The 20103-nt window shown below is 38.5% G+C and overlaps 2 protein-coding genes across 3 annotated transcripts in view; one reads left to right on the forward strand and one right to left on the reverse strand.

Moving 5' to 3' along the window:
* Window positions 1–551: 551 nt before the first annotated feature.
* Window positions 552–1293, reverse strand: LOC101274217 (deoxyuridine 5'-triphosphate nucleotidohydrolase, mitochondrial-like). Its single transcript, XM_033407543.2, has one exon. It carries the CDS (start codon window positions 1088–1090, stop codon window positions 596–598), a length of 495 nt encoding a protein of 164 aa, XP_033263434.1. The 5' UTR covers window positions 1091–1293; the 3' UTR covers window positions 552–595.
* A 920-nt stretch (window positions 1294–2213) lies between these two features.
* The window catches only part of DDX50 (DExD-box helicase 50), a 32562-nt gene continuing 14672 nt past the window's right edge, over window positions 2214–20103 (forward strand). The window contains exons 1-8 of one of the 2 annotated variants that reach the window (XM_033407607.2): window positions 2214–2425; window positions 5871–6167; window positions 8710–8785; window positions 9770–9948; window positions 12038–12155; window positions 12260–12445; window positions 12941–13086; window positions 16880–17029. In XM_033407607.2, coding sequence (XP_033263498.2) covers window positions 2336–2425; window positions 5871–6167; window positions 8710–8785; window positions 9770–9948; window positions 12038–12155; window positions 12260–12445; window positions 12941–13086; window positions 16880–17029 — 1242 coding nt within the window. In that variant the 5' untranslated portion in view covers window positions 2214–2335. The remainder of the gene's footprint in view (window positions 2426–5870; window positions 6168–8709; window positions 8786–9769; window positions 9949–12037; window positions 12156–12259; window positions 12446–12940; window positions 13087–16879; window positions 17030–20103) is intronic. The other variant, XM_004280803.3, reaches the window with a different exon arrangement.

The following is a 20103-nucleotide window of genomic DNA, read 5'->3' on the forward strand; positions in this document are numbered from 1 at the left end:
CCTGAAGGCTACAAAGACTTCACAGTGGTAGAATTGGGAGTGGGTGTGAGAGAGTGGGACAAAAAGGTTTTAGAAAAGACCAATCTAGAGATGCATAGCTATTCCCATAATCTAGGGAGAGAGATGCATTTTTTCACCATCAACACCTGAACACTCCATTTGTTCACAGTATTGAATCCATAAGGTAACATTTAGATAAACATATAGCCCCTGACTTCAGGCCAATCCACACTTAATGCAGGAGGCCTGTAGCAATCACAGATTTATCATTTGTGGTTTCAGCTATTTAGGACCAATCCCCAAACTCCAGGACTTGTAGCAATCTGAAATTTTGCTAAGACGTAAGTTTGATGCTCAGGTTACAAGGCTGGTGTGCTAGACATTGTCAAGTGGTTTGTGAAGTGCCCGTGCTTCTACATTGCCATTTGCTTTCTTGTTCTCAAGAGTAGGTTGAAGAGATCATGAAGAGTTAAAAGGAAATGGCTCTGAAATGAAAGCCAATCAGCTAGCACCTTTTTTTTGTTTTCACTTTAAGCAAAGTCTTTATTTTCAAGGAAAAAGTATATTTTCTTATTTTCTGTTCTTGGCATAAATTTTAATTATTTCCAGTGGATCCAAAACCTCCTGAATCCCTTTCAGTGTCATCTAAAACTTGAACTTCCTCTATTTCTGGGTAAAATATACGTTCACAAATGAGCTGTGCAATTCCATCACCCTTTTTGACTTCGAACTTTTCTTTGCCAAAATTAAACAGTACAACACCAACATTTCCTCTATAATCTTCATCTATGACACCAGCTCCTACATCTATGAAGTGTTTTGCAGCCAAGCCAGAACGTGGAGCTACTCTCCCATAGCACCCATTAGGAAGAGCGATCTGAATGTCTGTTTTCACAAGAGCTTTCTCCATAGGTGGTACTGTGTATTCACAGGCACTGTATAGGTCATAGCCCGCGGCGCGCTCGGACCCCTTGGTCGGAGCGGTGGCGTGCTCCGAAAGCCGGACAAAGCGGAGCCGCATGCCGCCCTCCTCCGCAGGCCGGGCCCATTTGCTGGGGGAGATGACTTGTGCCTCTTGAGAGCAGGGCATGGCAGGGCAGAATGGGAGCACAAAGGGAGCAGGCGGAACAAGAGACAGCAGGATGAGCGTAGCGCACCCCAGCTAGCACCATTGATGTAAGAAAAGAAAGGTACATTCTCAGGAGTTAGTCCTTTGTATTATCAAAAGGTTTCCAGTTTTGTTCAAGGCTGTAATTCAGGGCCAGTTAATTCCCATAACTAATATCCTTTTATCCACTGCAAATACATAATCTGTCAAAGACATTTAGGCTTGTTTTTTCTCTAGGTTTCTCCAGGTTTTCCTAACATCATTCATTCTATGTTTCATAGGAGCATCTTCCCCCCAAACGCTTTGGTAAGCCCAAAGCTTTAAGGTTGGTGTGGCAGGGAAAGCATTGATCTCGGATTCAGGAGTTGAGTTTTCTAGTCCTGTGTGCCACGAACTGTGTGACTTCAGACAAGTAAATCCCTCTTTTAGGGGGTTAGTTTCCTCTAATGTCAAATGGGTGGGAAGGCCCTAAACTAAACTAAGGACCAACTTCATGACTAAAACCTAAGACTTGAGGGAAGGCTGTCCGGGCCTAGTCTTCACCTCAAACCCATCTAGCCCACTCCAGACCCCAAGACACCCTTTCCCACCAACTCAGGGCCGCTGGCCTCGGGCGAAGCTGTTAGACGTTAACGCCTCACCCCGCAACGGGCGGGGCCGAGGCCCGCAGCTTCCGGCGTCGAAAGGCGACGCGGCGCGTGGCGCTCCCTTCGCCCCGCCCGCTCCCCCCCGCCCTCCACGGGCAGGTTCTCCTGCCAGCCCGCCGCGCGCGCGGCCGCTGTCCGGCGCCGTTGAGGGGCTTCCTAGCCCCAGCAGTGAATGCTGGGAAGCCCCGAAGCATCTCCGCTGTGGCAAAGAGAAATGTTCGGAGTGGGGGAGGGGGAGAGGGAGAGGGAGAAAACAAATCCGAACATTTTATGCTAATCAGTTCGCGCCTCCTTTATGGAGATTGGTCAGGGTTTTACTCTAGAAGCCAATCATTTCAGAAGAAGGGTGAGCCAATCGAGACTCCTCGCATTCATTGGCTGGGAGACTGAGTCGCAAGGAGAGAGTTTAAACGGAGAGTATCCGGGATTATTTTCCCCCCGCCGTGCGGTGCGTGTCCCGGAAGTGACGCAGGCTTTGGCCGGGAGGCTGCCCTGCCCCCGCTTCGTTTCACCCTGTCGCTACCCGTAGGTAGTTGTGGCCGCCGTGCCCAGAGGGAGGCGGCGGCAGCAGTAGCGGCGAATGATGCCTGGGAAACTCCTCTGGGGGGACATTATGGAGCTGGAGGCACCTTTGGAGGAGACCGAGAGCCAGAGGAGGGAGAGGCAAAAGGTGCGCTGAGGACGGGCCGCGCCTCCTTTTGGGCTGCGCCGGCTTGGGCGGGGAGGGGAGTCTACCTGATGGCCTGTCACAACCGGGCCGGAGCATCCGAGGGCCTCTCCTCGCGCCACCCTCGTCCCTGGGAGGTCGCTCCGGGACCATTACTACCTCCACACCCCTAACCTGGAGAAGGGCAGCACTGAGCTTGGGCCCGGCCTCTCGTGGTCCCCGTCCTTCCTGTCGGCGCCTACGAGATGGGCAGACTCAAGTTCTCATCGCGGAATCTGTTCTTTCTGTCCTCTTCTTAAGCAGCGAGGCCTGTCATTTGGTTCTGGTTGGCCGTCTTAGAAGATGATTAAGAAAAACGATTGCCTTGAATATGTGTAACTTCTCCGTCATTCTGTCCTGTATGCGAGAATCTTGGGGAAAGCGATCTTAGATTTACAAACCTCGATAACGGGTCAGTAGAGGATTGAGGAAAAGTGTCACAGCGAAAATTGCCAGGATTTGGCTGTGATGGAGATCGCGTGGGTTGTATTAGTAATAGCCTTTTATGTTAGTATTTTCATTCAATTCACAAATGTTTATGGAGCCTAATTTATGCCAGACTCTTTGCTGGGCACCAGGAAGGTCCTTGCTCTCAAGGAACCTGTTAGAAGAGTTGTAGAGACTTCCTGCCCCATCCCTCAAAAGAAGAAAGAGAGAGAAAAGAAAACAGAGCTTGGAGGGTAAGGAAGCAGTGTTTGAAGGCTGACATTTGACAAAAGAATGAAAATATTCTCTGTAGTCCCAGAGAGCAGAACCTACCCTTCTGACCTTATCACCAAGGTAAACTTGCCATTCTAGCCAAGCAGTTATTATTTTTTATTGTGGTAAAATACACATACTATAAAATTTACCATTTTAACCATTTTAAAGTATACATTTTTGTAGCATTAACTACACTCACATTGGTCTGCAGACATCATATTCATTCATCTCCAGAACTTTTCATTCTCCCAGACTGAAGCTCTGTGCCCATTAAACACCAACTCCTCGGTTGCCCTCTCTCTCCAGCCCCTGGCAACTACCATTCTCCTTTCTGTCTCTATGAATTTGACTACTGAAGATAACTCATGTAAGTGGAATCACCAAGCAGTTATTTTAAGTTTTGCTCATTCTAAAATACTTGTCCCTCCTTCTGCATCCATATCCTATCCATCTGTCAAGGTTTAGTTTATGTCTTTTATAACCACTCCAGTGTACACATACAGTAATCTCATTCCCCCTTGAAGTCTTGTTCGAGTGCTATCTTTATCATTTGATTGGCATTTATTATGCCCTTCCTTGTAAAGTTAGCTCATTCTTCCTGAGTATATCTTTCCCAAGTATTTCCCAAAGATCCTTGAGGGAAATGACCATATCTTTGTCCATGCTTGCATTTCACTATATCCTTGTGAATTAGTAGCTTTCACATTGTAGTTTCTCCAGAGGTACTTGTTGATTTTCCTTTAATTATGAAAGATAACTAAAGATTTGGAAACAGATTGGAGTACCAACTAATAGAAATAGACATTCAAATAGTGGTCTGGCATCCAGATGAAGGTAACTGGTTTTGGATGTGTTAAGATATGGAGCTGGGCCTTAGGTTCTCAGAACTGGAGTGCAGGTTAGGAAGGAAGCCTGGAAGTGTATGTTGAAGACATGAAAATGGTATGAAAGTGTACACAGAGAACAGAGACTTAAAGAGCATCCACAGAAGGAGAAGGGAGAGGAGACATTGAAGAAGATAGAGGTAACAGGGTAAGGAGGGAATGTAGTGTGTTGTGGAAGCCAAGAAGATGGAGAGTGTCGAGCACTGTGGATCTGATGTGGAACAATGTATTTCATCACCTTGAGTATTGCTGGGCTTGAACCTAGAGGTCTCATTTTATCTTGCTTCATCTCCCTGAAGTGCAGGCCCAGGAGCAATTCAAACCCTGAGGCTTGCTCTATAAATAATCTTGTTTTTCTATAGAAGAATCTAGTGGTTTGGGGAGATGTGGGATAGTTCAGTTAACTAAAGATCAAATGATGTAACATATAACTCTATAACTTATATTAATGTAAAACTCTAATGTTTACAAAGCATTTTCAAATATTCAGTTTTCATAGCAACTCTTATTTCATGAATGAGAAAATTGTATGTGAAAGTATTCTGTAGAAACTGTGTAAATCATGGTGAAAATTTTGGTGCTGGTTGTTTTTACCAAGACTAGTCACTACCATCTAATTTATTTTGAACATTTCCATCTAATTTATTTGGAACATTTGACCAAGTAATTTTGAAGTGCTAAATTTCCAAATCATTTCTTGCTGTCTGCAAATATTAAAACAAAAGTTGGCATTTCAAAACTAAAGTTGCAGAAAGCCACCCCCTCCCCCCTTTTTAAAGTTCTATTAACTAAATTTGTAAAACTTTAAAAAATTTTCTGGGATTACTAATATAGTTATCCTTCCATAGGAGTATAACAATTGGGCTTTTCTTTAACCTGTTTATCAAAGTTCAGGGGGGAAGCATGATGTGAAAAGAGCATGGGTTTTCAAGTCAAACAGGGCTTGATTTCTAGCACTTTCACTTGCAAGAAATCCCATATGTGGGTCTTTGGCAAGTTACTTATCTCTAAGAACTTGTTTCCTCGTCTGTAAAATGGCAAAGGTGATACAGGTTCGCTATCCCTTATCCAAAATCCTTGGGGCTAGATATGTTGTCGAATTCAAAATTCTGGGGTTTTTAAAAGGGTAACACCCTAGTAGGGTTTGGGGCCCCGAACCTATAATCAAACACCTTAATGTTAAATGTGACTATTCATACTAAGTGGAATAAATAAAGATTACAGATTGTCTCACATTAGTTGAAGTCAAATTTTACCACAAAATGAGTTCAGGTCAGGTAAGGTTTTGTCTCCAAATAAATTACAAAAAAACTTTCGGTTTTCAGAGCTTTATGGATATTGGAATTTCGGATAAGGGATTATGGACCTGTACTTCCCTTATAGGGTTGTTATGAAGATTTAAACAAGATAAGCCGAAAACATATTACACAATGCTGGGTAGGTACTCAGTAAATATTAATTTTTTTCTTGGAGATATTAGAAGTTTTTGATTGTTTTTTAATTTATAAATCTTGAGTTCTCATTCTTTTACTGAAAAGAAGCTATTTCAGTTTCCCTTAAATGTTATAATGGGATTAAAGAGGGACTAGAGGCCAGGTCTTAAGAGTGCAAGATTTGGGCTGAGAAAGAAAGCAATAGGTAAAGCTTAGGCTTGGCATTAGCAACCAGTCTGGATTTCTACCAGGTACCTTTTCAAGATTACTGTAGATTGAGCTTTGCTGGTTGGGGGAGTCATACTCTAACTTCTCTAGAGTCTTAAAAGCAAAGCAAACCTTGTGACCCTCTTGTCACCCTCTTGTCACTGCTTCTTTGTTTTTCCACAGAGTGATAGAAGGAAGTCAAGGCACCATTATGACTCAGATGAGAAATCAGAAACAAGAGAAAATGGTGTTGCAGATGACCTGGATGCTCCCAAACCCAAAAAAACTAAAATGAAAGAGAAACTAAATGGTGACACTGAGGAAGGATATAATAGACTTTCAGATGAATTTTCTAAATCTCGTAAGTCAAGAAGAAAAGATCTGTCAAATGGAGATATTGATGAATATGAAAAAAAATCAAAGCGAGTGTCATCCTTAGATAGTTCTACTCATAAATCAAGTGAAAATAAACTAGAAGAGGTATGGATACTTTTTGTTTCGCATTTGACATTATCCTTGAAATACAGGATAATTTGATTCTTTAAGACTAACTAGAATTGATTCTACAGTATTTCCTGCTTACTGTCCAATACTCTCAGTTGGACTGGGGAGTCTATACAGCTGAAACCTGAGCCTTTTCCCCTTTGTCTCTTGTTTCTTTCATTATATTGCCTTTTTCTTGGTGAAGAGATTGGTGCGGGGGGGACTTGGTCAAGTTTAAACCTTGCCTGTACATTTGGGTTCCTAAATAGATTTTCCAAATGCTTATTGATGATCACTTACTTGCATTTCTTATGGTTATTTCAGCCCTCATCATTACTCATGAATTAAGTTCTGACTTTCTGAAACGGGGTACATAAAGGCCTCTTGACTTTGTATATTTTGCCTTCTGTTTCTTGTGCTTCTGTAACAATAGCAACTTGCAATGATTTTTAGGTCTTACTGTAACTCAATCTTAAAGCTGTTTGCTTTTTTAAAACAGAAATGAAACATATGAAAATGATCTGAAGAAATTTGTTCTCCTGAATATTAATTTTTTGGGAGGTATAGAAAACATGCTTAGTATAGAATCTTCATTCCTGGACTCATTACTTTTGCCAGTATCTGTTAGAGTAGGTATATTCTTGCACAGAATTTACTCAATTTGTTCTTGCACTTTTTTTTTTTTTTTTTCCCCGGTACGCGGGCCTTTCACTGTTGTGGCCTCTCCTGTTGCAGAGCACAGGCTCCGGACGCGCAGGCTCAGTGGCCATGGCTCACGGGCCTAGCTGCTCCGCAGCATGTGGGATCTTCCCGGACCGGGGCACGAACCCGTGTCCCCTGCATCGGCAGGCGGACTCTCAACCACTGCGCCACCAGGGAAGCCCTGTTTTTGCACTTTTCCTCTAGCAGAGTTCATAGGTTTATCTGGGCATTACAAATTGTCATTAAATTACTCAGCTCTTAAACAAAAAAGAACTTTAATATTCTTAATAACTCTTGGTATTTAATAATCTTTACATTTAAAGAATCTGATAGTTGCTGTTAATTTAAATACATTTGAGCTTAATTTAATGTGTAATCTTTGGGGAGCTTTGAGAAAAAATGTTGAATCCTTGCTTTACAATATGGTGTTTTTTTATTTGTGAGTTTGCTATTTGTCAGGAAGCATATATGTTAGAGAGTTGTTCTAAATAAGGCCCTACAAATCTGTATTGCTGAGCAGCAGAGTGTACTTCTTGCTCTGTTGGGATTTTGCCTGCTATAGTGCTCTGTATTGTAATAAGCTTAACTGTTTATTATTTTGTTTAGATTATGTAAGGGTTCAGGAGTTCTACTTCTAGGAATTTATCCTCCTAAGGAGATTATCACGAGGTGTACAGAGATGTATGAATCAGTATCTTATCACAGTGATGTTGGTAATAGCGAAAAATTTAAACATCCTAAATGTCTGATAGTAGGCAATTGGTTTGATAAAATATGCTATACCTATGTAATAGAATGCATTGATCTTAAAGGGCATAGATATGTTAGAAAGGTATTCAGTCTATCTTATTAAATGAAAAAAATGATTACAAAGGAGTATATACATATGTTTTTATTTCATTTAAAAATGTATATGTACATAGAGGAGTGTGTGTTTCAAATGTGTCTTTAGCTGATTGGATTGTAGATAATTTTACAATTTCTTTCTTTTAATATGGTTTCTAAAATTTCTGCAATGAAAATGTGTACTTTTCTAATAAAATTTTTTTCTTTAATCTTAAAAAGATAACATTGAGGTTTGCTTAAATGGATTAAATTTGAATTTGATGTTATGTCTTTTATCTGGTTCTTAGTTTGAAACTTGTTATGGTGTGTGGTTTTGGAACTACCTTCTTTAAACAACCAGTAATAAAGTTTTTAAGTAGATATATTGTCTTTGTTCTATATATGCATTGACTAGTACACAAAGTTTTCAATAGATGTTAAATGACAATGTCATGCTGACCTCTATATATGTTTGAGAAATTTTCAAGCTTACAGGAACTTTTCCTTGTATTAATGACATAAAAAATGCTTTTTAGATTCATAGAACAACTTATTTAACTTTTAGTTTTAGAAACAATTTACTTTCCTCATTGCTTAGCTTCTTTTGGGGCAGTTTTATAGGCTTGTGTTAATCTTCATAATTAATATTATCTATATCTGAATATGATTTAGATTATTGAATACCTCTTTCATAATACATTCAGTCAAGTGGAATTATATTTTGATCTATGTAGTAAATGTATTTCTAAAGAGTTTTATGTGTGAATTAATCATTTTTAAATGTATTATGGGAAAGTGTATTAAGCTTGTTATTTGAAGAGACAGTTTTGAAATTAAAAGAATTTGCCACTAATTTATCTTGTAAGTTAATCTATACAGTTTTTGCAAATACTAACTAAAGTTGGTTTGTTAGTTCATTTAGTAGAGCTAAAAGCAGTAAATGAGTGAAAGATTCTAAATACCTGGTCGGATATGAACTATATCAGTTAGGCCTTTGATTTCATTTTGACAGACACTAACACGTGAACAGAAAGAAGGAGCCTTCTCCAATTTCCCTATTTCTGAAGAGACTATAAAGCTTCTGAAAGGTACAATGAATTTTTTTTTAATTTATTTTATTTATTTTTGTCTGCGTTGGGTCTTCATTGCTACACGCCGGCTTTCTCTAGTGCAGTGAGCGGGCTTCTCATTGCAATGGCTTCTCTTGTTGCGGAGTACAGGCTCTAGGCGCGCAGGATTCAGTAGTTGTAGCTCACGGGCTCTAGAGCTCAGGCTCAGTAGTTGTGGCGCACGGGCTTAGTTGCTCCGCGGCATGTGGGATCTTCCCGGACCAGGGCTCGAACCTGTGTCCTCTGTACTGACAGGCGGATTCTTAACCACTGTGCCGCCAGGGAAGCCCTGGTACAATGAATTTTAATGGATATGCAATTGAAAATCTAAAACTAGATTTTAGAAAACTCTTGTGCCTTTTCTGACCAAAAAGAGAATATACAAAGCATAGAGAAATAGCTTTTTTCATTGCAGTTATTTCTACATCATTTTTTTGGTATTCGGTTCGGTTTTTAACTTTAAAGAATTATATGTATTTGTCAAAAGATCAGGCCAATTTTTTTTTTTAATAAATAAATTTATTTATTTATTTTTGGCTGTGTTGGATCTTCGTTGATGCGTGTGGGTGTGCCGGCTTCTCATTGCGGTGGCGTCTCTTGTTGCAGAGCACGGGCTCTAGGTGTGTGGGCTTCAGTGGTTGTGGCTTGTGGGCTCTAGAGTGCAGGCTCCATAGTTGTGGCGCACAGGCTTAGTTGCTCCGCGGCATGTGGGATCTTCCTGGACCAGGGCTCGAACCCGTGTCCCCTGCATTGGCAGGCAGATTCTTAACCACTGTGCCACCAGGGAAGTCCCTCAGACCAATATTTAAATAATTCCTCTTTGGGATAGGAATAAATGTAAATGTTGTTAGGTGATGTATCTTTAGGCACATGTTGATGAATCAGGAATGTTATTTTCAAATAAATGTAGTTTTTCCTATTGCTGGTCTTAAGTAAATATTTCAATGAAATCTCATTTTACAGGTCGAGGGGTAACATATCTCTTTCCTATTCAAGTTAAGACTTTTGGTCCTGTATATGAAGGAAAAGATTTAATTGCTCAAGCGCGGACAGGAACAGGAAAGACATTCTCTTTTGCCATCCCCTTGATTGAAAGACTCCAAAGAAATCAAGAGACAATTAAAAAAAGCCGCTCACCAAAGGTAACCATTATAGGGAGTAAAAGGTTTAAACATTACTCTAATGGAAAGAGAAAGAAAGAGTATACTGGTCTTGGGAATGCCCTGGTGGTCCAGTGGTTAGGACTTGGCGCTTTCACTGCCGTGACCCGGATTCAGTCTCCAAGCAGGGATTGAATCTGGGAACTAAGATCCTGCAAGCTGCACAGCGTGACCAAAAAAACAAACAAACAAACCACAATATACTGGTCTTAAGTTCAAGTACCCCAAAGATAGAAAAGTTAGTCAGTCCTGGGACATAAAGTAAAAATTTGGGTCCTAAAGCAAAAATTTGATTTTTGAGATAAATCTCAAATAAAGCTAAAGTGAGTTACTGCGTATGAATGTAATGTGTATGGATCCATAGATGTCTTTGATAACTGTATATTATGAAGCCAGCATATCTGATTTTAGGAGTATTTACAGTTAGTATATTTAGTGACCTTTTTCTTCTCTTTTTTCAATTCTGACCTTTGCTTTTAAACAGTAATTTTGCTGAAGTGGTATTTATTTGCTCATTCAGTAAATAATATTTATTTTACTGATTGACTTTAAGAGTATTGTAAAATGATACTGCTACTCCCTGTGTTGTTGGAGTACTGGAGATCTGTCTTAATTTATCAGTAGTAAAGAACAGAGAGGACCTAGTGAAATTTTAGCCTAAAATTTGACCCTTTTAGAACCTATGTTCACTTTCAGGTTCATAAACGTGAAGAAGAAAAGAATCAGTATTGGGACTTCCCTGGCAGTCCAGTGGTTAAGACTCCACACTTCCACTGCAGCAGGCACGGGTTCCATCCCTGGTTGTGGAACTAAGATCCTGCATGCCGCACAGCGCGGCCAAGAAAAAGAATCAGTATCAAAATTTGAACAGATATGTGGCTAAAAGTAATTTGTTCTTTGAGACTTCTAAATATTATTACAGTGTGAAAGTAAATTCACATATATGAATGTAATTAAATAACAGTGGTCTTGGAACAGGACAAATCTTTTTTTAGAGAGTTCTGTTTCTTAGGTGAAATTAGGAAGTCTGAAAGTAATAGAAATAGGACACAGTCCCAACACTGCATTTAAAAAGCTTTTATGCTAGAAGAACATTACTGGAGATTCCAGCTCCACCACTTCTAGCTACTTGATCTTGGGCAAGACTCAACTTCTCTAAGACTCATGCTCCTCATTTGTAAAACTGGGAAAATAATGCCACCTCATTGGGTTTTTGTGAGGATCAAATTAAATAATTCGTGTAAAGCACTATTGTTGTTTGCAGAATTATAATCGGCATTGTACATAGAAAGTTTATGGCTACTTTTTGTTAAATCTGCACTTTCTAAATATCAAAAAAAGAGAAATAGAGGTAAATCAATTTTTGTATAACCTGTTTGAAACATGAGTTTTATTTGCTTAATAAGGGGCTTTGCCCCTTTTTCGGTAAGTCTCTTGGGATCCTGTGTAGAAGAAGCTGCTCTCATTAAACACCAAACAGTTAAGTCCACTCTCTGGTACTAGCTACAGATTCGGTTTCATATTCTACTTAACAAATAAATTGAAATATTTCTTTTTAAAAAATGGCACATATTGGGCATTCATTCATTCACTCATTCAACAAATATTTTTTGAGTATCTATTCTGTGCCAGGCACTGTTTGAAGTTCAGGGAATATATTGAATAATATGACATAAATAACAGTACTGACATAAATAATAAATAGTACTGACATAAATCCCTGTCTTCATGGAGCTTACATTTTAGTGGGTGAGACAATGAGCAAATCAGTAGAATATAAATATTTTATATGGTGTAAGTGCTAAGGAGAAACAGTTAAGCACAGTTGGGAGGATATGAAAAGAGGGTTAGAAACCTCACTGAGAAAGTGACTTTTGAAAGGGGACCTTAAGGAAGTAAGGGAGGATATAATAAACATAAGCTGTTCTTGTTATTTGTGCTCTGTCTTTAAATACTATGACATTAATGATGAGATTCCTAGTTTTAAATGCACCTTAAAAAATAGTCTTCTCAGTTTGAACTTAGAGGTCTACAGAAACTTACCTTTTGGTTTTTTAAACCTTTTGCTTAGGTACTTGTTTTGGCTCCTACAAGGGAACTGGCAAACCAAGTAGCCAAAGACTTCAAAGATATAACTAGGAAACTCAGTGTGGCGTGTTTTTATGGTGGAACATCATATCAAAGCCAAAGTGAGTAAACATGTCTGATGGTAGCACAAAGATCTATTTGCTACTCAAATCTAAAATCTACATTTGAATTTTTACATATTATTGACATTTCTCTCCTCTCACAGTTAATCATATTCGAAATGGTATTGACATCTTGGTTGGGACCCCTGGTCGTATCAAAGATCATCTGCAGAGCGGCCGATTAGATCTTTCTAAACTGCGCCATGTTGTGCTTGATGAAGTGGATCAAATGTTAGATTTAGGTTTTGCTGAACAAGTTGAAGATATTATCCATGAATCCTACAAAACTGGTATATCCTAATTCAAAATAAGCACATTAGCAATTCTTTTCTTATCTAAAAGCTTATGAATTTTTTATTTTATGATTTTTAATACATTGTCCCCAGTGTTCTAACAAAACTAAAGGTATTTGGTATCTGTTTTCTTCCTGAACAAGAAAGTACAATAGCATACTTTAACCATTTTCTTAGCTTTCTTTGCTTTCTTCCATGTATTATTTTATAGTAAGTAGTTTTACTAACTCATTTTACTGATTTCTTTGCTCATTGTTATTTCTTAAATTCTCATCTTCCTTCTAGGTTCAGTTTTCTTCATATTGATATTTTCCCTCAGTTTTGAAAGTAGAAAGTTTTGATAATTGCAGTAAAGTTTATATGTTCAAAATTCACCCCAAGTTTTGAATTTTTCATTATTTCTTTGAAGTTTGGGGGGATTTTTAAGAGCTGACTACATTGTGGGATATTAAGAAATTAAGAAAGCATTTGAATTCTTTTTGTTTATTTAAGATTCTGAAGACAATCCTCAGACTTTACTTTTTTCTGCAACTTGCCCACAGTGGGTATACAAAGTTGCAAAAAAATACATGAAATCCAGATATGAACAGGTTGACCTTGTTGGGAAAATGACTCAAAAGGCTGCAACTACTGTGGAAGTAAGTAGCTTTCCAGTGTGATAGATTTTAGCTTTTAGTTGATATTTTGAAATTTGTTGAAGTTAAACTTATGTTTTGGGTACCAGTTCAGGCCAAATATCTCTTTTTTGCCCTTAGTCAATAAGATACCTATGTATTTCTATAGTTTGAGACTCAGGAGCAGAGTAAAATAAATAGGGGGAAGAAAGTTTGTGAACAGGCAAGTCCTAACAGGAGATATACAGGCATCCATAGAGACAGACTTAAAGTATGTAGAATGTGAAAAACGAAGTAATTCATCCCAATTTGCTGGTGTTGGGATAATTTGTTAAAGCTTAGGTGGAAAAAAGATCCTCATTTCATACCGTATACCAAAAATATTCCCAAAGATTTTAAAAAATTAAGCCATAAAATAATTTACAGCAGATTGTAGGTCAACAGTTATTTGATTTGAGGAAAGGGAAGGCTTTTCTAAACATAAAGACAGAAGAAAGCACCATAAAGGAAAAGGTTTATAATTTTGACTCCATGAAAATTTAAACCTATAGTATTTTTTTTAGAAAAAGAATTAAAGGTAATATTTGCATTATTTTGACAGGTATGTACCATATATGTCACTTTTACATTTGACAGATGTACATATATGTGTATGTAAATAAAAATAGTCCAGGTGAACAAGAGTATAATCTATAAATACAATGTAATGGTTAAAAAGAATGAATTTGACTCATAAAAAACAGATTATAAAATGATAAGTACTGAATCATACTATTTTAAAAAATACACAAATAATCCTAAATGGATTTTTAGGTATTTATGTACAAAGTTAGGTGGGAAGGATAAACATCAAACTAATAATGATGTTTACTTCTGGGAAAGAGGACTTTTATAGTATGGGATGGTCAAAGGAAGCTTTTTGTATATTTTGTAATGGGTGAAAGTTTTACATTAAGAACATAAAATGTATCAGTGAAGAAAAGTTTATTAATGGGACTTCCTTGGTAGTCCGGTGGGTAAGACTGTGCACTCCCAATGCAGGGGGCTTGGGTTCGACCCCTGGTTGGGGAACTAGATCCTGCATGCATGCAGCAACTAAGAGCCCGCATGCCGCAACAAAGATCCCGCATGCCGCAACTAAGACCTAGTGCAGCCAAAATAAATTAAAAAAAGAAAAGAGAAAAGTTTATTAAGGACACTTTCAAACATGTACAAAAGTTGAATAGTACAAAGTATCTGATGTACCCATCACCAGGCTTTAACACTGATCTTTTCTATACCCCCATACATTCTTTAATCCTTACATTTGAAGCAGTCCAGTCATCATTTCATTTTTGTATAATTATATATTTTTTTAAAAGAATAAGACCTCTTTAAAAACAAACAAAAAACCACAAAGTTACCATCATAGTAAAAAAACCCAATTTTTTAATATCTTTAAATATCTAGTGTTCACATTACCCTAGTTGTCTTTTTTTTGTAAATAGGTTGTTTGAATATGGATTCAAGTAAGATCCTTATATTGCTACTAATTTATATGTCTTAAGTCTTTTTTTATCCATGTGTTGAACGTTTATTCACCATCATTTTTTTTAATTGAAATATAGTTGACGTACACTATTTTGTTAGTTTCAGGTGTACTGCATAATGATTTGATATTTGCATATATTGTGAAACGATCACCACAATAAGTCTAATAACCATCTGTTCCCATACAAAGTTGTTGCAATTTTTTTTTTTTTTTTTTTTCGGTACGCGGGCCTCTCACCGTTGTGGCCTCTCCCATTGCGGAGCACAGGCTCTGGACGCGCAGGCTCAGCGGCCACGGCTCACGGGCCCAGCTGCTCTGTGGCATGTGGGATCTTCCCGGACCGGGGCACGAACCTGTGTCCCCTGCATCAGCAGGCGGACTTTCAACCACTGCGCCACCAGGGAAGCCCCTGCTGCAGTATTTTTGACCGTATTCCTTATGCTGTATATTGCATCCCCGTGGCTAGAAGTTTGTACCTGTCAATCCCCTTTACCTGTTTCGGGTCCCCATCTCCCCCGCCCGCACTTTGGCAACCACCATTTTGTGCTCTGTATCTGTGTGTCTGTTTTCATTTTGTTTTGTTTTGTTTTTTAGGATTCCACATATAAGTGAGATCATACAGTATTTGTCTCTCTGTCTGACTTACTTTCTAGATTCATCCATGTAGTCGAAAATGGCAAGGTTTCATTTTCTTATTGATGACTGAGTAATATTCCATTGTATGTATACTCCACATCTTCTTTATCCATTCCTCTGTTAAATCCTTTAAAATACAGGTCCCTCTGTCCCTTTTTTTCTTTGCAATTTTTTATTGAAAAGAACTGATCATTTGTCTTACAAGTTTCCCATAGTCTCAGTTTTGCTGATTTGCAGCCCTGTGGTGTTAGTTAACATGTTCCTCTGCTTTCATTTTCCTTTGAGTTGATGGTAGATTGTGAGGCTTGATCAGATTCAGGATCTTTTTTATTTTTATTTTTGAGAGGTAGGGAGGAAGAAGCAAGACTTTGACATACCTGGTACAAATGATTCTTAGTTTCTTCTTTGTGCTTATCTCTTTTTTCCCTGTGTTATGTAATTAATTGTTTTAAACAATGTTACTGAGATATAATATGTTAAAATGCACAGACTTAAAATGTTACAGTATATTTTTTCCCCAACATTTTATCATGAAGGTTTCAAACAGGCTGAAAAGTTGAGAGAATTTTACAGTGAACACGCATATACCCACCAGCTAGATTCTGCCATTAATATTTTGCTATATTTGCTTTATTGAATATCTTCTCATCCCTATATCCATCTTATTTTTTTATTTATTTCAAATTGCAGAAGTAAGTATAATTCCCCATAAGTATTTTAGTTTGCATATCTTTAGCTAGAGTTCAATATTTACAATTTTTTTATTGACGTAAAGTTCACATAACTAAAATTAACCACTTTGAAGTGTACCATTCAGTGTCATTTAGTACATTCACAGTGTTATACAACCATTGCTTCTATCTACTTCAAAACGCTTCATTACCCGAAAAGGAAATCCTATGACTATTAAGCATTTACTCCCTATTCCCCCCTTCTCCTAGCCCCTGGCAACCATCAATCTGCTTTCTGTCTCGATGGATTTACCTCTTCTCGTTATTTCATATAAATGTAATCATTACAACATGTGGCTTTTTTGTGTTGGGCTTCTTTTGTGTAGCATAATGTTTTCAAGGTTCATCCACCTAATATTTACAATTTTTGAGATAAGATTTACATACAACAGAATGCAAAATTTTAAGTGTACATTTGCTTCGTTTTGACAAATTCATACACCTGTGTAACCCAAACCCCTATCAAAACAAAGAATATTACCATGATCCCAGAAAGTTCGCCCGTGCCCCTGCCCAGTCCCCGTTCAGAGGCAACTACTGTTCTGCTTTTTTTCCATCATAGATTATAGATTAGTTTTGCCTGTTTTAGAGCTTCAGACAAATGGAATCATATTGTGTATACTCTTTTTCTGTAAGGCTTCATTCACCCAGCATATGTTTTGAGATTCATCCATATTGTTGCATGGATCAGTAGTTGGTTCCTTTTAATCACTGAACAGTATTCCACTGTATAAGTACACTACAATTTGCTTATCCTTTCACCTACTGATTGCTGTTTTCAAATGGGGTTGGGGAGAATCGTTGTCTTATTGTCTTCCAGGAAGGCCAGTTCTTGAACAAATAGAAAAAACAATGTACAAGAGAAATCTTTTTCAATAATTTTAATGAAGCAGATATTTGATATTTTCTTTCTTCAAAGCATCTGGCCATCCAGTGCCACTGGTCTCAGAGGCCAGCAGTTATTGGAGATGTCCTTCAAGTCTACAGTGGGTCTGAAGGGAGGGCTATTATCTTCTGTGAGACCAAAAAGAATGTAACTGAAATGGCCATGAATCCACACATAAAACAGGTAAGTCTTTTTTCATGCTTTCTCTAATTGAGATTATAGGTATGAATCACTGAGCAAAAAAAAAATCATGTCCTTTGTGGACTAGGTTTGATAGTCATTCTTGGAATTGAGTCTCATTCAGAAAGAATTTATAGCCAGCCTCTCATGATCTGTTAAGTCAGGATAGAATTCTGTCCGTTTTCATCAGAAGTTTTCTTAAAACTTTGCAAATGTGATCTTGAAAATACAAAGAGTGAAACAAAATGAGTTTCTATGGGTAAGAGTGGGTAATATTTTAGAGTTGGGTATAAAAAAAATCGCAAATATTTATTGAATGAATGGATCAGAACACTAAATCCATGTGTTTTTTGCTGTTAACTTTTTATAGTAGAAAATTTCAAACTTATACAAGACATACACAGAAGTTGACAGTGCAATGATGTGTTCGTTTTCCAGCTGCAACAATTATCTTATTTCATCCAAATGCCCACTCATTTCTTGCTTCTGAAATTATTCTGAAGCAAACTGTAGATAACATGTTATTATGGCCATAAATATTTGGGTACATATCTCTAATGGAAAAGCATTATTATTGTTTTTTAAAATTTATCCTTTTGGCTGCACCATGTGGCATGTGGGATCTTGGTTCCCCAGCCAGGGTTCGAACCCGTGCCCCCCTGTAGTGGAAGCGCGGGGTCTTAACCACTGGACTGCCAGGGAAGGCCAGGAAAGGGTTATTTTTTAAAAAACTCATAATACGGGCTTCCCTGGTGGCGCAGTGGTTGGGAACCTGCCTGCCAGTGCAGGGTACAAGGGTTCAAGCCCTGGTTCGGGAAGATCCCACATGCCGCAGAGCAACTAAGCCCGTGCGCCACAGCTGCTGAGCCTGCGCTCTAGAGTCCGCGAGCCACAGCTGCTGGGCCTGCGTGCCACAGATACTGAGGCCCGTGCATCTAGAGCCAATGCTCCACAACGGGAGAGTCCACTGCAGTGAGAGGCCCGCGCACCGCAGCAAAGAGTAGCCCCGCTTGCCACAACTAGAGAAAGCCCACGCACAGCAACGAAGACCCAATGCAACCAAAAGTGAATAATAAATAAATTAAACAAACAAAAACACTCACAATACTGTTATGACATCTAAAAAATTAATAGTAATTAATATCTTCAAATATAAATTAGTCTTCAGATTCTCAGTTGCCTCATACATGCTCTGTTTTCTGTAGTTTGTTATTTGGAACCTGGATCCAAATAAGAGTCGTTTTTTTTTTAATTAATTAATTTTTTTTGACTGTGTTGGGTCTTCGTTGCTGTGTGCAGTCTTTAGTTGCGGCGAGCGGGGGCTACTCTTCATTGCGGTGTGCGGGCTTCTCATTGTGGTGGCTTCTCTTGTTGTGGAGCACAGACTCTAGGCGTGTGCTCTTCAGTAGCTGTGGCATGCGGGCTCAGTAGCTGTGGCACACGGGTCAGTAGTTGTGGCTTGCAGGCTCTAGAGCGCAGTCTCAGTAGTTGTGGCGCACGGGCTTAGTTGCTCCGTGGCACGTGGGATCTTCCCGGATCAGGGCTCGAACTCGTGTCCCCTGCATTGGCAGGTGGATTCTTAATCACTGAGCCACCAGGGAAGCCCCAAATAAGAGTCTTGTGTTGTGTGATTTCATTAAGTCTCTTCAATATATGGATTCTTCCATCTGTTTTTTTCTTGTAGTTCTTTTTATTATTGTTTAAGAAACCAAGTTTTCATAATCTAGAGTATTGCTTCCCTGTGATATCATTTAACATGCTCTTCTGTTTTCTGTATTTCCTATAAATTCAGGTTGGTTTGTTTGTGGCAAAATTATTTCATAGGCAGTGGTGCACTTCCATCAGGAGGTATATAATGTGTAGTTCTTTCTCTTTTTGTGATGTTAACATTCATTGATAATAACACCCTTGGTCCTTGTGTCAATGTCTCTCCAGTTTTTTGTTGTTGTCTGTCACTTGTTATCTAGAAGATTCCCAAGGAAGGGCTCATGGAAACAATATTCACTATTGATAATAGCTTGTTTGTAACTTTATACCTTAAAAATAATTTTGGATGGATATAACATTCTTGGTTCACATTTTCTTTCCTTCAGTATATTAAATATGTTTTTCCATTGGAATAAAGCATACTATAATAAAAAGTCTGATGCCAGTCTGATTTTTTTTTTCACCTTATAAGTGATTTGGTTTTTTGCCTGAATACAAAAGCTTTTTTCCTTTTTCTTTAAAAATCAGTAGTTTTACTAGAATATATTTTGGTGTTGTTCTTCTGAGTACACAGTGTACACAATTTGTAGTTTCAAATATATGTATTTTTTAATTGCAGCAAAATTTTCTTGAATCCTAATTTATTGATATTTGGTTTGTCTGATTGCTTTGGTTTTTCTCTTTAGGGACTCTTGTTATATGTATGTTGGCTCTTTTTTCCTCTATCCTTTGTCTCTTTATCTCAGATCTTTTTTATCTTTTTCTTTATTTCAGTTTTCAAAATTTTCAAAATTAAGGCATCATCTGTTGTGTTTAATCAGTCTTGTATTTCTTCCAATATATTCTTCATTTATGAAAAGTCTTTGTCTTTTGTTTCTACTTCTTTTTTTTTTTTAATAAATTTATTTATTTATTTTTGGCTGCATTGAGTCTTCGTTGCTGAGTGCGGGCTTTCTCTAGTTGTGGCGAGCAAGGGGTACTCTTCGTTGCGGTGTGCAGATTGCAGTGTCTTCTCTTGTTGCGGAGCACGGGCTCTAGGTACGCCGGCTTCAGTTGTTGTGGCTCGCAGACTCTAGAGCGCAGGCTCAGTAGTTGTGGCGCACGGGCTTAGTTGCTCCGCGGCATGTGGAATCTTCCCGGACCAGGGCTTGAACCCGTGTCCCCTGCGTTGGCAGGCGGAGCCCCAACCACTGCACCACCAGGGAAGCCCTGCCTCTCTTATTTTTGATAGTGTTTAAGGTACAGTCTACAAATTATATCTCAATAAAGCTGTTAGAAGAAATAAAGGTCTCCCACTTTCTGAGCTCTGGTTGATTTTCCCCTCACTTTTATCTGGGTCATCTCTTTCCTTTGTTTCTGGGATCCCTGGC

This window comes from Orcinus orca, chromosome 14 (genome assembly GCF_937001465.1).
Source record: "Orcinus orca chromosome 14, mOrcOrc1.1, whole genome shotgun sequence".
Taxonomy (NCBI): Eukaryota; Metazoa; Chordata; class Mammalia; order Artiodactyla; family Delphinidae; genus Orcinus; species Orcinus orca.